Genomic DNA, 16,585 nt, shown 5'->3' on the forward strand with positions numbered 1-16,585 from the left:
ATGTAGCAGCCTATATTAGAGCGCGTGGGGGCAAAAGTCACACGTGTAGGTGGGGCAGGTGACTCCAATTAACTGACGGAGTCAGCAGGGCGTGACGGCGTCTGTGATTCAACGTGCGGAACTGAACTATTGCGAACTCACTTGCTACTAAACTTTACGTTGAGTGATGTATGGATTTGTTTATAGATGCTGAATATCAAAGTTTGTTTTGATAAGATCAAATTGATTTCAATATTTGCCCCGTTGGTCTAGCAGTCCAAAGTTTGGTGTTAGCATCGCAAAATTTTTTCGTATTGGGTTCCATCAAAATTTCTTCTTAGTTACGCTCTACGTTAGATTCGTACGTTCAGTAATCCAAAGAAAACTTTATCTCTGTATGAAAGATGAGGCCTGTGTCCACCTATAAGACATTGATAGGATGATGACAATGACGTATTGACATCTCCATAATTATATTATAATATAATATACCGATACCAAAGCTTTATACAATAAAGATGCTAACACTTATAATAGTAATAGACACGTTAAAAAAAGTTAAATCAAAAACTTTCTGTCTGTTGAGTCTCTACCATTTGTTTGGAAAACAGATTCTAAAAAAAAAAGCCAGCAGGAAACTCAGCAGTTGCTCTTTTCCAACATCCCTATTTTACAATATACCTAATAATCATTTTTCTGTCTTATGGGAGATGAGAGTGGAGCTGAGTACTGCCAAACAGCCTTGTCATTAATAAAATCATCGATTGCAAAGTTTTTGTAAAAACATTTTAAAACTGAACTAGGTAAACATAAAGGAGGTTAATTACACAATATAATACCAGCAGCTTAGAACCATCGGAGTTATTTCGTTGCGAGAAATGCGTAAAAATAAAAACGCTTAGCCTCGCAACAATGTAAATACCAGTTTGTAATCTCCTTACAGCTGAACTTTACATTGAGTGATCTATGGATTTGTTTATAGCATCTGAATCACATATTAGTTTCATGTGATAAGATCACGAATTTATTAGTATTTAGGATTAGAATTAAGGTTTTCTCTATCGGATACTAAGTTTATAGCAGTATAATTAGAAATGGGGATATCCGCAGATTAACCAAAGGCATCGACAGCAAGAAGAGTTGCGAAGCTTAAGTGACAATAAGAAGAAAAGAAAGAAGAAGAAGGAAGTTGCAGAGAAGACCAAATTGACGTCCCAGTTGGCGACTCCGCACTGAAAAACTCAGTGTTGGTAAGCTCCCCACTAGCATCAGACAAGTCGCTGTCGGAGTCACTAGAGACGCAGGCTCCCGCCGGGCACTTTGTTTTCGTTGTCATACAATTAGCTTTATTACTATCCTAGTAAGTACACATAGGTAAACGTTTAAAAAAATATTCGTATCGTAAAATATGTCGCACACAAGACTTATTTTCACTTAAGCCTTCACTTACCTCCTAATTGGTAATTGATAAAAGTAAGGAAAATCAAAAGAGGTAAAAAAATTGAAAAACCCATTGTTTGAAAAACCTGCAGCATCTGATCACTATTCAGAGCTACTGCCAAGCTGTCATGTAGGCACAGCAGCCTCTTCGTTTATTTTTGTTAAAGGAAGTACCTACTTTACGAAGAATATTTAATGGTGTTTTTTGACGAACTCCCTGGCGCATCGGTGAGCGCTGTTTTAAGCTGGAGGTTCTATGTTTGAAACCGGCAGGGGCAATTTGGGAATTTATAATTCCTAAATTTTCTCTGGTCTGGTCTGGTGGGAAACTTCGGCCGTGGCTAGTTACTAGACTACCGCTATGCGATTTTGCGTTCCGGAACGATGTCGCGTCGAAACCGATTATGGTTAGGTATGGTTAAAATATTCCCTTACAGGTTAGCTTGCTACCATCTTAGACTACGGAATAAAAAAATTCTAGTCACAATAACAATACTAAATAGGTACAAAAATAAATTGTATCAGCTTACCAGGTGGAGTGAAGACATCTTGAAGAGGCAACGGTGTTCGTGGCCCGAGCAGCAACTCCTGGCCAGGTGGGATGTCTCTCGTCACTTTATAGTAAACCTGGAAAATACATTATTAACATTTGGAATAACTGTTAAAATATGCGTGAAATAGTCGTGTGGTGGACGGACGTGAAAATAGTGTCCTAGCCTCACTGGTATAAAATCCCATAAAGCTACTCGTATATTTATTCCCTTTTCAACATATTTTCTTGTTTATGATTTTGACAAACACTTATTTAGGAATTACATATATAATGCACAAATAAATTGATAGTTAGTTATTTACTTTAAATAAAAGAAAATGCTTTAATTTCACCTAAAAGAACCAATTTTAATTTATTGGTGAAATAACCTATAAGTATATGAAACAAAAAAAAATATCAATATCAATTCGTAATTGGCGGAGTAATCGCGTAACTTACATAAAAGCATTTGAAATTGAGAATCTGCTCTGTTATCGAAGTCGTTTAAACATACTAAAAAATTGCTTACATTACAAAAAAGTTAGAAAAAAACTACCATCTAGTAAAAAATATAGTATAATAATGGACGACGCAATACTAGAATAGTTGCTTTGCTCTAGGATAGTTTAACCGCATTTATATTAAGTAAATGTTCTCCATATTAAAAAGTAGAGTTCCAGAATTAAAAAAATATGATTGTTCGACTTTGATTTTCATACACCGGGTCAAAATATCAAATAGCGTTTAACCCGTGGGGTGAGTGGATCTAATCACCGCATCTGTTCCCCCTGACCGGAAGTGGGACACAGTTGTTCAGCCGAACGATTTTCTGTCACCGGAAGTTGCGAACGTTCCACATTCAAATTTTATTGGGGTAGTGACAAAGACGCGGTTTAATGAGGGTTGTGATTCGTCAGTTTTTAAATTGCGCTGCGTTTGGTGGAAAAGCCTAATAAAACCGACTCAACTTATAATTATTATAAATCTTTGTTATTTGAGGGTCTTTTTTTTATAATAAGTACCTACTATTTTACACAAAGACTATATAATACGTGTATATAGTTATTTGTCTTGAAATTGAATGCATACAAAAAGATAGAGTGATGATTTCGCATGATTCCTCAGACTAGAAAAGATATTTTTAAGAATATATGTTTACTTTACATATTTTATCTGTAAATGATGCACTGCAGATGCTCTAACAATAAAAAATATCTAGTTCTGAACATTTAATACTGTACTTCAATCTAATGAGAAAACTACTAAACCTAAGTTTATAAAACTTTTCAGTGCTCGCAAAAGGGTAAGGGATTTTAGAGATATAGCTCAGCGAGCCGCGAAGCTGAAGTGGCAATGGGCAGGGCACATAGCTCGGAGCACCGATGGACGTTGGGGTCTTAAGGTGCTGGAATGGCGACCCCGCACCGGTAAACGCAGCGTAAGTCGGCCCCCAACGAGGTGGACAGATGACATAAGGCGAGTCGCTGGGAGCCGCTGGAGGCAAGCGGCCCAGGACCGTGTATTGTGGAACTCCCTACAAAAGACCTATGTCCAGCAGTGGACGTCGATTGGTTGACAATGATGATGATGAAGTGTGTGTGTGTATGTCAAGTTTTTTTAACACTTGAAATAGATCGCGCTTTACCAGAATCTCACCAGATGGAAAGTTTGAAGAGGCCTAAAATGGAACGTGCTAGAATCATAGTCTGCTGGACTAAAGCCTTTCCTAACTAGACGCTTTGATCATAATCACCACGCTGGGCTGAAGGGCTGGTGATCACAGTAGATGGTAATAGTAGCACAGAAGGCACTGCTGCCCGCTCACCGCTATATTCTCTTAATCGGCTCGTACGACAACTGAAGATAAGGGGTGCTGACAAGAGTATTCTGATGACCGATATGTCGACACCACACAGCATGGCAGAGTTTGTAATCCATAGTAATAATATAAATGCTAAAGAGGGTATCTCTGTTTGTACTTCCTTCACGCTCTATCTAAGAAACCAATCGTCTTGTTATTTAAAGAGAGGATAGTGACATAACTACTTTTAATCCTGGAAAAACATCAAATTCCCAAGGGTGGTTTACAGCAACATTCGGATTTTTACACCAAATATCGTCTTCCCTTTCATATCCTAACAAAGCAACCAAAAGAATTATTCACCGCGGGGTGCAGCTAGTATCTCGTATATTTCCTAGTATACTGGTGTAATAGTAAACGATCTTACTTGGCCAGCGTGGAGCAAGTGTTGTAAGTTGACATCGTGAGGGTAGTTCGTAGAGTTGACGAACTTCATCCAGTTGGACTTGTCCGCTCTGCCGTCCAACCAGCCTCGAACGCCGTTCTTCCCGACCACCTGGAAAAAGAATCCCGTTAAATACCGCCTTTGACTTTCAAGAATAAGCCTTTATAAGGAAATTCCTTTTCCAATTTAAATTAGGTACGGAACTCTGTTCGCGCAAGTCCGACTTTCTCTTAACTGGTAAAATTATGGCAATATATTGGTATTTGAGTACAATATTTGCCACTAAATTCAAAGCTTCTGCCAACAAAAAACACACTTGCTATAAAACTTTCTTCTTTTATACTTATTAAATGATTATGCGCAGGAAACTTAAGTTAAGAAATATTTCCAATGGGTATTGAAAAATGTTATTTAAAACTTTCTTTAAAGCGCCACCTAGCACTGTACTATTGAACTACTGTACAACTCACCGGTCACACCAGTCAAAAGCTCTTAGCTTTTCGTCAAAGTATTTTTTTATATAAAACATACTTTACTTTGGTTTACATATAAATAATTAGCTTATTATGTATAAGTAAAGAACTCTTTCCGACCGTTTACTGTAAAAAAAACTTGTTTTCTGTTTTTAAACGCAAAAGTTATTGTTTTTATAAACCAAAAAATAACTACGTTAGTGAACGAATATGCTCAGTTAAAAATACATTATAAGTTTCAATAGTGTAAGTTTAACCAGACTCATTAAATGGATATCATAGCGTCATCTCACGGCACCAGCGGGCATCTGACATTAAACGGACATCGCGGTTTCACAATAGATGGCGCCATTAGTCCACGCCAAGCCTTGTCTGCGGGATCGTCACAGCTTGAACATTTATCATTGACCGACCCCAATAATTTAATTTTCATACTAGCTTGGGTATTTATCATGTCATAATTATTTAAATTTTTATAAAAAGAAAAAACGTTTATGGATAAATTTTGAATGATTTTTTTTTTAACGTTTGAAACAAGGTATAATGGGTACTGATTATTAACGCGTATGAATAAAATACCTACAGCTATATATATTTAGAGGCGTACCTATCCCAAATTAAAATTTGTACTTTTGTAGCGATAACTTATTCTATTTCCCTCAACATTTATCACTTTAGCTGTTAAAATATCTATTGGGCAGATGGGTAATTTACATAGGTTTTTTTTACAATAGTTAAGTATTCAAACTTAATAAAAAAAGTTGTAAGTACTAGGTACTTCCAGTGGCGTGCACGGGGTTTTCTTACTAGGGTATGCAAACAACAGGAAAATTGCATAAAACGGCAAAAATCCTCCTCTTACAAAAGTTATATATAAATTTTAGGGTAGGCAGTGCTTTTATGCATAAATGAAGTGCACGCCACTGGGTACTACTACTACTACTATAGAGTAACATCTAGCATCTTATATAGTACCTACCTATTCTAAAGCTGCAGACCTTCCATTTATATGCGATATTCACAAGAATTACTTTCTTGAATTTAGATTTATATAGGACCGTTCTAGCCTTTACCTAGAACAAAAACATTAACCTACGTCCCTTAAACGACACAAGTGACATCGCGGGATAAAACAGGTTGAGGAAGAATAATTATATATTACAAATAAACATGGTACGAATAAAAGATTAGATATTCAGAATTAAAAATTATTCGTACCCCATCTATCTATTTGAACACCTCAAACTAAACATAATTTATTCCGATAAAACGATAACAAGGGAGCTTATACGATTGTTTCACCCGTTATGGAAATAAGGGGTGCCTAACCTACAATTTCTAGCAGACACTTCATATTCCCTAACGTACAATACGCCACATTGGCATACACTGGCAGAAGAATATAGTTTTAGCAAAAATATGACCAATTGTTTTTGTCGTAAGAATCAAATTTGGTTGTCCTAATTAAGGGGGGTGTTACCAAGATGTCTTGCGTACGAAAGTATTCGATTGAGTCATAATTCGAAGGGAAATAATTTACAAAGATGTGTACCTACTTGATTGAGGGTTTATGTTTGTGCTTCAATGTTAAATATGGGGATATGGATGGCCTATTGGATCACTTAATATTACGGCTAGTAAGTAGATAGGCACTGTAATTTTAAAACCATTAAACCCGTATCGCATAACTCTAGACATTTAGAGTTTTATTTTATTGTGCGTTCTTTATCCATATATATATATGTCTCTTTTTCTCTTTCTCAACCTCTATCTCTCTTTTCTTGGAATATAATTCATTACTCATTTGTTCTGTAAAACTGTATTAAAATAAAAATTAAATGAAAAGATAAGTAATCAATAATTATAAGTATTTCAGTAATGTATATATTTCTTAATTTAACCACACACTTCTAAGCCATAATGCAATATTGTTTAGGTACCTTCCCTAGTACTTCCGTCGTAACCGCTAAAAACATATCTGACAAGTTTTACTCAGCCTAGTGAATGTTAGGATGACTTATCATCAACAGGATTAGGCAATTTTGTGCCACTTAAATCACAATTCCGAAGTTGTAGTCATAAATTATCCGTTAAATATCTCCGCCACCCAAACGACTCTCTTCAAACAGAGCAGTCAAGAAACAAGGTGCGTCTAATTCGGCGTAAAATTAAAAACGCTTGTCCCCTATCCTCATCCCAAAGAAAAAAAAAGCGAAGAAAATTATGTAGCAAAAATAAAAAGCATCTGTTGCACAATAAAAGTAACGTAATAAAGTAACAAGTAAGGTATTAATCAAAGCTAAGTCTGGAAACCCTCCTTACGCGTCACCGACAAGCCTTTCCGCGGCATTTATCACGTTATTAAAACTGCGTTGGGTGCGTTCGGTAAAAAAGATAATTATCTTAGCAACCCTCGTCTTGGGCCAGGGCTGCTTCATGCTCAATTTGGTGGGTGTTCGGTTTAACACTACTTGAGTCGAGTCATCGTTTTGGAGAGGCGATACACAGAGAAAAAGCTAATCGCATTTGCAAAACATATTATAAGATCAAGATGCCATTGAACATGCATTTTATGGAGGTTTCAAAGTCGGTTGCGCCAATCGTGTCACTTAACCATTGTAAAACAAAAAAAACCTGACACTTGTAAATTATTTATTGTAGGAAAAAAAGACTATTACAATTTACTGTTTAATTAAATGATAAAGTATGTCAAACATGAAATAATCAGATAGTCTACTCCTTGCAAAAGATATTATTATAATTTAATGACAAATATTTTCCAAAAAATTACTTTGTAGGTAAACAGCAGTAGAGAATTAAAAAAGCTTGTCGGTGACGCGTTAGGAGAGTTCCCAGACTTTGCTTTGAGTAGAGTAGAGACTAATGTTTTTTTTTTTTTTAATTACTACGCCTTTTTTAGAAATAAATATATGGCTTCATTACTATTTCGTAATGCATGTTCAGCAGTTAATGTCATTTAGAATACGATTTAAGGTTGTACATTGACTATGGATAAAGCAAATTATACTTTACGTAAACTTTTGGATGATACTCATTGTTTTTTGTTTTAATTACTTACTATTATTTATCGCAATAGGATAAGCCTGTAAAGATTTTAATAATGGAAATAAATAAATATTGCGTAACGTAATCCAGGTATTTTCTCATTGAGATCCTTCACGAGGTATAAATTTATCAGTTTTTTAAGCTAACTTTCTGTATGTATATTTAAACTTTGCTGTTCAAGTAAACTAGGATAAAAATGTTTGATTATATTATTTGCATTGCATTTGATTTTATCATTGCAATTGCTATCAGCCCTAGCCGAGGGTTGTCGACGAAGCAGCACATGTTGGCAATCATTCATCGATGTAGCTCGATGAAGGATGCGAATCGAGCGGACAATCCACAGGGGTCAGGCCTCCTGAAATATGACGTCGATATATTCGTAGCTTTAATTGAAATGTAGAGATTTAAAAAGAGTCAACTCTATATCGAAATGAAGAGTTTTAAAAATACACTCTGTATTGTACTTAGTCCGGCCAACGGTTTAAAAAAAATTAGAATTTAACTTTTAATGGAATCTAAATTGAAAACCGAATTAAAATAAACACTTTTGTACATTTGAGATTCATAAACTAAAGCTATCGGGATTCTAAGAGTAGGTTGTAGGTACGCTGTAAGTTGGTAGCTTGAACTCACCTGGGTATTTTATTTCTAGGACGTTCTTAACTTATATATTTTTTAATATCTACACCAACATATTCCATTTTAAACTTATGTAATAAATGGATCACTAATGAAGATTTTAGGAGATTAGAGAACGAAACTACTCAACGTTCTATGTTTTTGTTGTTGCTAAAAGTCTTATAATTTAACTGTTTTATGTATACCTAAATAAAATTGTAAGTCTTTTATTAGCTTAGTAAATGGACAATAATTTTTAGAACGTGATACCCAGAGAAAATAAAATATTTCAGAATTAATTTAATGTTTAAAAACAAATATAATAAATAAAATTAAAAGTTTAGTGAACTATAACCGTTATTTAGCAATCGTACATTGAAATAGGTTCTTTCGTAATTAATCGTACATTGAAATAGGTTTTTATGGATATATATTTATTTTAATTACTGAAACAATGTGAAAAATGTAGAGCAATACAAAATACTGAAGTCGAGTTCTATAAAAGTAAAGCATAATCAAAAAGTATTTTAAATCTCACAGTTGAAATAAAATACCATCTCTGAATTTTTAAAAAGGCTAGATATTTTCATCCCGTTGGTTTAGGCAGTGAAATAAAACGACTGCACTGCAGATTATTATAAAAATGTGTTTTTAATTTAAACGTACTGCTGTAGATCTCATATTTTGCGCTCAGAGATCGCAATTTCCCGGAATACTCGGAAAAGCTACAAATGTTCGCGAGCTCCCGTTGGAAAATTACATTTCATAAATTTTAGTGATGTGAAGATTTTCTTATCGATCATAGCTATCAATTATACTTTTTATTAAAAGCTTTACAAAAATCAGTCAGTCTTCGACCTAGATCATAACCTGGATAGAAAGGTGATTTGGGAGAACCGAATAAGGTATTTGCTTTTTCTCCGTGTTTAAAAAAATACGATAAACATTCTTGTCAAAATTACTACTAAAATCTGATGGTAATCACTTTTAATCAGTGGTAAGTTAACTAACAATCAATACACTACTGACTAGGTTATAATACTGTTTAAATATTTTAGCTGTGAATTGTAACCCCTTCTCATTGTCAGAGGAGACCCGTGTCCTGTAGTGGGCCGGTAATGGGTCGATATGATGAAGATGATGATGTCAATGTCATGTTGGTCGTAGTCAAGCCACACTGGCCGAGTGCGGATTTGTTTACCATACACGCCTTTGGGAATAGCTGTTTTCTTACGATGTTCTACTTTACCGTTATAGCAAGTTGTATTTAATTGCTTAAAACCCACATCACACCGATGTGATTGAACTTGACCCCCATCCCCGAAAGGGAAACTGAAGTATTACGCTTTAGGCTATTACCGCAACACGTGTATAAATGTATGAAAGGTGTCAACAACAACTTTAATCAACAGTCCACTGCTGGAGTAATGGGATCTCCTTCCAGAAGGGTTTTCCCGGAATCTAACACCCACGCGAAGAGCAGGGGACGAAAGGTATGCTTTATTTGTATTTACTGACTTATATTATCAGATTATTGAACTAAGCATATCAAAATACGAATCATTCGAAAGCATCGATGTCACAAACTCGTCCCATCCCTACAACAAGCTGAAGAGCGTACCGTGCCGCAGTTGCGGCGAACACGCGTCGTTGCGCGAATCACACGTCTCGTTTCACAAGATAACAATTTGTGCCCGGTTATTTACCGTTCCTACCTACATGCCTGCGCCAAATTGGATCGCGTATACACCGTATTTACATAGCCTATATATAAATGAGAAAATGGAAATTGAATTAATATGAGAATGATTAGCTCAAAAGTGTTTCATTTTTTTCTTTTATAACTTCAGAGGTGATATATTTCGTTTTATTGAAACAAATTTTTTAGCTAATATTTCAGATTATCTAAGTGTTTTAAATATCTACAACATAAATTTTTTCAAGTTTTTATTTTTTATTTAATCATATATCTAGAAAATCTCGTAGCTTCGTACGTGTTTAAATAGCCTAGGTCACTAGGATATAAAAGAGAAAATGGCAATTGAATTGAAATTAGAATAATAAGCAAAAATGCGTTACAGAAGTCTGAGATAGATACACTTTACACGAAATACATTTACCTAAAGCCCGTCATTTTAATATATACTATGGAAACAACAATATAAACCTTAGATCATATAAGTATAAGATCGTAGCTTTGTCCAAAGTATCTACCTACTTAGCTATGGATATTCTTATTTCATCACAACGACATCACATGTTTTAGAGATTTTGGAAGTTTAACACGTTTTGTCACTATAGTATACTAGATAGATCAGCAAAACTGTTTTCTAAATAAGATTATTATTATAATGATAATGTCAATAATAAGCATAAGAAAATCCTTCTTAACAACGCCACGTTAATTAGATTGCAATTGAACTTTACCACGGAATTTTAAAGTAGCATTTGGGTATCAATAAAGTAGTAAATTTCGTTATAGGCAAAAATAAACGCGAAACTATAAAATCACCCTACATATATTTTTTCCTTGATTCCCGACATTTCAGGCCATGTTCTGAGGAGCCACGTTTCCTTATGCTGTCCTCGCTATCAGCCGGAAAAAGAATTACTTCCGCCGGTGTCAACAGATACTAAACCGCACTTTTATAAGGAAACTCTTTTGTTTTATTGCCCTTTTACCTAATAGCGGCTGCCTATCTTGTTAGCGCACGAACAGGACGGGGAAAAAATATATGGATTCCGGAACTATGTACTTTCAACTAAAATTACTCAGTTAATTTTTTATATTATTAACGAGCAAGCGGGTATATATTCAAATATATACCCGCTTGCCCTCTTAAATTCAGGTGATTTATTTTGTCAACGTCTTTTGGTCAATGACGCTACATGATTCTGAACAGCGCTTGCAGTAGACAATTTTGATTAAGTTTTGGTTTTCCACAGCCACAACTGATGAAATAATGATTAATTAAAATGTTATTAGAGAGTTGGTAATCTGCAATTATAGCGGGATGTTTGAATGTTTTGTTTTTATTTTTTAATTTTTATTTATTGTTATTATTTGAGTTGTTTATTATTATTGTTGTTTTGTAATTTTTTATTTTAATTATTAGTAAATGTTGCATTCTTTTATAGCTCTGGGGTGACGTATTGGTAATTTCTTCACGGGGTGTGTTTTTGCTAAATAAAAAATACTTGAGTGCGGTTAGGTACATGTTACACTGGATAGATCTTATCTCTTGGCCCAGCCTTTTCCCATTTAGTCGTGTTCGGGTATTCTAGTCAGTTTTCCAAGTCTCTGTCCTTGGTATTCTAGTTTGTGACTGACATCCAGATTTATACGGGACTGCCCTGTTTTCTTGTACTAGGGCTTATGTGATCTCCTGGCCGCTTCATAAAGTGCCCATACCATCGTAACCTTGTCTAGATTAGTTTATCTTCAATGGGTCGGACTTTAAACCGACCTTGGATGTTTTTAATGATATTGAAGGAAGAAGTTAAATGCCAATTTTCATCTCATTCTTATAGTCAACTCTTTGTGTTAGTTGGGAAGTAGTTCCTTAACTTTCTATGTTATATCCGAAAGTATTTTAGCTATTCTCACGTAACCATTTTAATGTCACTTTTCAATATTACCGTTCATTGTGAACGCATCCCGAACAAATTATTGAGAAATTAGGATACCGCCGCACAGTCACGTTTTGACCATTAACCGGAGACAAAACGTTCTAATTCCTGACGCGACAAAATATTCACGAACTCTTGCTATCATTGCGCAAAAAAACATCAATGACGAGATTAATTTACGGTCAATTATGTCGCTGTCAAGCGATTTTGAATCCTAAAGTTATGGGTACATGGATCAACTAAAAGTTTTCGGTTGATAAAGAAAGCTTTGTTGGTCAAAATCCGTGGGTGTTGCATGTCCCATTGATCCAGTATTAACGGCACCCCATTGATTGTCACAAAGAACGGCTATCGTTCGTTCAGTGATCGGTAAACAATCGGGCTGCTGTCAATTGTAGACGTTTTTGGTTTGTTTTGCTGTAACGTCGTAAACAGAGTATTTTGATTTGGAACGCACTGGAAAAGCTGAGAGCAGTTTGAATTTGACGTCAGACATGTCGTTGATTATATTTTAGCCATAGAATTAAGAACATACAGAAACCGTGCACACGTCTAATATTGAAGCATCAAAAACCACTCCAGTCTAGTAGTGTTTCTCGAACAGACAGAGGCGTGCATAGAGGGTATGCACAGGGTAGTAGGCTTTTTATAACTCTTACAATGCCTATCCTTAAGTTTTTATAACCCTTACTACAGATTTTCTTCATGTTATATCATCTACATACCCTGTGCGTACCCTCTATGCACGCCACTGCGAAAAGACGGTTGGTAATTTCATTCCATTTACCAGTTGACAGTGATTATTTAACAACTAAGTAATATCGGGTATATAAACTAAATAATAAATCTGGGTGTGAGACGTGTGGGCGTTTTCACTGTTTTTGGACACTATGCACTGCATTAAATTATGGATGAATGAGGTTTCTGTATGTAATTAATTCTGTGGATTCAGTAATGCGTGTATATGAAATGTACCCCATATCTGCCGTGGGGTGAAAACAGATCAGAATACAGAAATTGTCACCATCCCGCCGCTTCTCGCAGGTGTCCAAGGAAGCAACTAAGGGAATACAATACAGGACCGGCAGCGGCGTCCTCCGTGCTACTACTACCTTCAACTGCAGCAGCTTGACGTATCAAAAATGCTTTAATAAATAAATTCAACCAATCGTCTGTCAGTATTTTTCTTTGCCGTTACTAGTTAGCTTATGCTCACTTTACTTGCAGGTACTCATTCGCTCTGCTAAATCCAGAAGCGTTCATAGGTGACATCCATACATTACTTTAAAAATTGTATACCGCCGCTAAATTGTATACTTTTTGTTAAATTTTTATTTATAATTTTACTATATGTGTATGTGGTGTACAACAAAAATGACAACAAACATTCATTCATTCAATCATTCATTACTTGACCACGATTTAAACACTGGACGGAATGTTGCCAGTAAAGGCAGGCGAATAAACATACCAGAATAACTTTACCTGAGACAATTATTTGATGAAGTGAACGAAACTAAAGTAAATTCCAGTAATTACTATTTCTTTCCAATGAGTAAGTATTTATTCAAAATCATTACTATCAACATTTTTCATGAAGTATACGAAACTGAAGTAAATTCCAGTCAATCGCACCTCTACCCAATAGAGTATTTTAATATTATCAAAATATAGGAGATAGATATACAAACATAATACTCTATGATTTTGCGATATTCTCTATTAAAAAAGCCGTCTCGAAAAGCAGTCTCACATCTGGTTGCGTTAAAACGGATTAGCGCAAAGATTACAAGCGAAAAAAACCGCCTGACAAAGACACCGGCGGCTGTCACCGTGTCATTTGTCGGGACACGGAATTATTCGGTTAGTTACGTGTTTTTTTGGTTATCATCGCAGTTTTTTATTAGAACTAGAGCAGTGGGGTGAGGATTTTTTTATTGTTTTTCATGGAAACATGTTCATTTGCCATATAGCTTTAACTCGCATTTCATTCAATTAAATTGGTTTTATAATAAACTATTTTCCGCGAGTTCGTCTGCGTTTGTTTTTCTTAAAAGCATCAATCGAAAGTTTTAAAGTTTATTTGAGAGAAGTCTGGCATTCAATTCAGGTGTAATTCTACTGATAATTTCGGAGTAATTATTAAAAAGACGTTTTTCAATACACTAAATAAAAGAATAAAATATCTAAAAAGAACTGTTTTTGCTAGGTGTGGTGGTTAAATTTTTTTAAATCGGGATAGCTTTGAAATGAAATGTCCGATTGGAGTGAATTAAAGATTATTTTACCGCTATATAAAAATTATTTACAAAATTAAAAAAAATATAAAACACAAATGCTGCTATTGTGACTTTACTATTTTATAATATTAGTGTCACTATATCATGATCATTCGTATAATCCTTTAAAATCATGTATTTTTATATTAAGACTCTTGTAACAAATAACTTCTTGGTTTGCAACGAATGGTAGTATAGTAGTGAGTAGTATTTAGAATGAAGTTTACATCACAGTTTCCTTTACCGGAAATTCTAAAGATGGACCAAATTTTATTCCAAATAGGTAGTGACGGTATGATTTAAGAAAATAGCACGTTACGTTTTAATAACATTTTGACATTTAATAGGCAAACCTACATCTATACTTAATGCTTATGCAAACATATAGCCAGTATAAAGTTTAGCTTCTTGGCATCCCACGCATCAACAATCGCCTCTGCTGAATTTCCTTGTGTAAACACATCATAACCTAACCCAATAACCAATGCATATATCGCGTTGCTTTCGGTGTATTTCATTATTTTGTCTACACGGATGCTGGCGATGGTATATCCACCGACCGGTGAACACAGAACCATAACTCTTGAAGCAGCTTGAGGTTTTATTACTCCCGGGCGGTATTAGAGAGGTCGTCGCAAATTGGTTGTTACCAACATTGTGGCGCGAACGTGCCGTGGCTTCAACTCCACGGGCTATTATTGTTCTGGCCAGCTCAGATGAAATATTGCCCCACTGTGCACGCCCGCACTGTTTTTGCGAACATGAATTTGTTGGTAAAAATATTGGCGGAAATAAGATGCCGCAGACATACGTGTTGTGACTTGCGTACTAAAAATTATTTCGAACTATAGGTAGTACATTTTTGTATTTAAAAAATCCCGCGGGTTCATAGATTATAGATCATCATAGATATATATGTTTAAATGAACTCAAATTATTTTAATATGTATATTTTAATTTTTTTATTTAACATCTCTCTTTATTTCTCTTTTTAACCTATAATTTATTAGTGGAAATCGTTATGTTGAAAGCAAGATTCCTATTTCGGGATCTGGCATCTAATGAATACAGGTACGTCAATTCTCATTAGAATGTCTATACAAAAATATCTAGACAAGTAAAAAGACCTCGGAAGAGCAACAAAAAGTCATCAGGGACTTTCGCTCGTAGATTAATAATTATAAAACTTATGCCACAAATATAGAAAATAACACCCTTATTATAACCGAATATTTCTTTAACAGGCGCAACGAGGGGAGGCCGGGGCAAAGTGACAATGATCCGATAGCGAAGATAAATTTCTATCACGCCTGGAGATTAGCCGCTATTGTGCATCGGTGTAAGATTAACTGATAAGTGTATGATTGTTAATAATAAAAATGTTTGGATTGTGTACTTTTGGGGTGAAGCTACCCTATTGTTATTTATACCACTACTTCATCAAATAGATACGTGTTTCATCTGAAATATATGTTTTTACCCATGACAGGTTATGTTTAACTACCCATTAGAACTAAGATTTATTAACATCTTCTGACTCAGTTTTATCTTCATCATCATGTCAACCAATGGATGTCCACTGCTGGGCATTGGTCTTTTGTAGAGAGTTCAAATACCAAGATCTTAACTCGTTTGGGGCCGTTGGCTCCCTGCGACTCGCTTGATTTCATCCGTCCACCTCGTGGGGGGTCTCCAGCGCTGCGTTTAACGGTGCGAGGTTGCCATTCCAGCACCTAGGGACCCCAACGTCCATCGGTTCTCCACGCTATGTGCCCCGGCCACTGTTACTTCAGCTTCGCGACTCTTAAAGCTACGTCGGTAACTCTTCTTCTACGGATCTCCTTATTCCTTATCATATCATCACGTCGATTTCTTACTCAGTCTATTAAAGGCCAATTATTTGAGGGCACAAACACCTCTGTCATAGGATTAAAAATTTAAACACACCACGCTGGTCTAAGGTTTTATATAGTACTAGTTCTTGCCCGCGAATTCGTTCAAAGTTCAAAGGGATAAATTTTGGAGGTGGGTGTGTAGGTATATTTGTTCTGTGTGTGTGTAGTATGTATGTGTTTGTATGTGTGTACGAATGTGTGTGTGTGTGTGTACGGAATAATATATATTATTTGTATTATAACTTTAATTTGTTATTTTTTTATTTAAATTAGATTTTTTTATGACAAAATATTCTTAGTGTCCTCATAATCGTTATCTTTTAGGCAAGTTTTAATGTAGGCCTTAATTTCTCTATTGGTCACGTCTTTTAAGGTACCTTTTTTATTATGTTGCATAGTTAGGGTTCAAGAAGGTTATATTGTC

At 35.3% G+C, this 16,585-nt stretch overlaps 1 protein-coding gene across 2 annotated transcripts in view; it reads right to left on the bottom strand.

Annotated features, from left to right (window-relative positions):
• Window positions 1-16,585, bottom strand: part of LOC120630951 (histone-lysine N-methyltransferase PRDM16-like) — a 56,069-nt gene that overhangs the window by 23,942 nt on the left and 15,542 nt on the right. For both annotated transcript variants that reach the window (XM_039900320.1, XM_039900319.1), the window contains exons 3-4: window positions 4,180-4,308; window positions 1,950-2,046 (exon numbers count right to left, since the gene is read on the bottom strand). In XM_039900320.1, the coding sequence (XP_039756254.1) occupies window positions 1,950-2,046; window positions 4,180-4,308 (226 nt within the window). The remainder of the gene's footprint in view (window positions 1-1,949; window positions 2,047-4,179; window positions 4,309-16,585) is intronic.

This window comes from Pararge aegeria, chromosome 17 (assembly GCF_905163445.1).
Source record: "Pararge aegeria chromosome 17, ilParAegt1.1, whole genome shotgun sequence".
In the NCBI taxonomy this organism is placed as follows: domain Eukaryota; kingdom Metazoa; phylum Arthropoda; class Insecta; order Lepidoptera; family Nymphalidae; genus Pararge; species Pararge aegeria.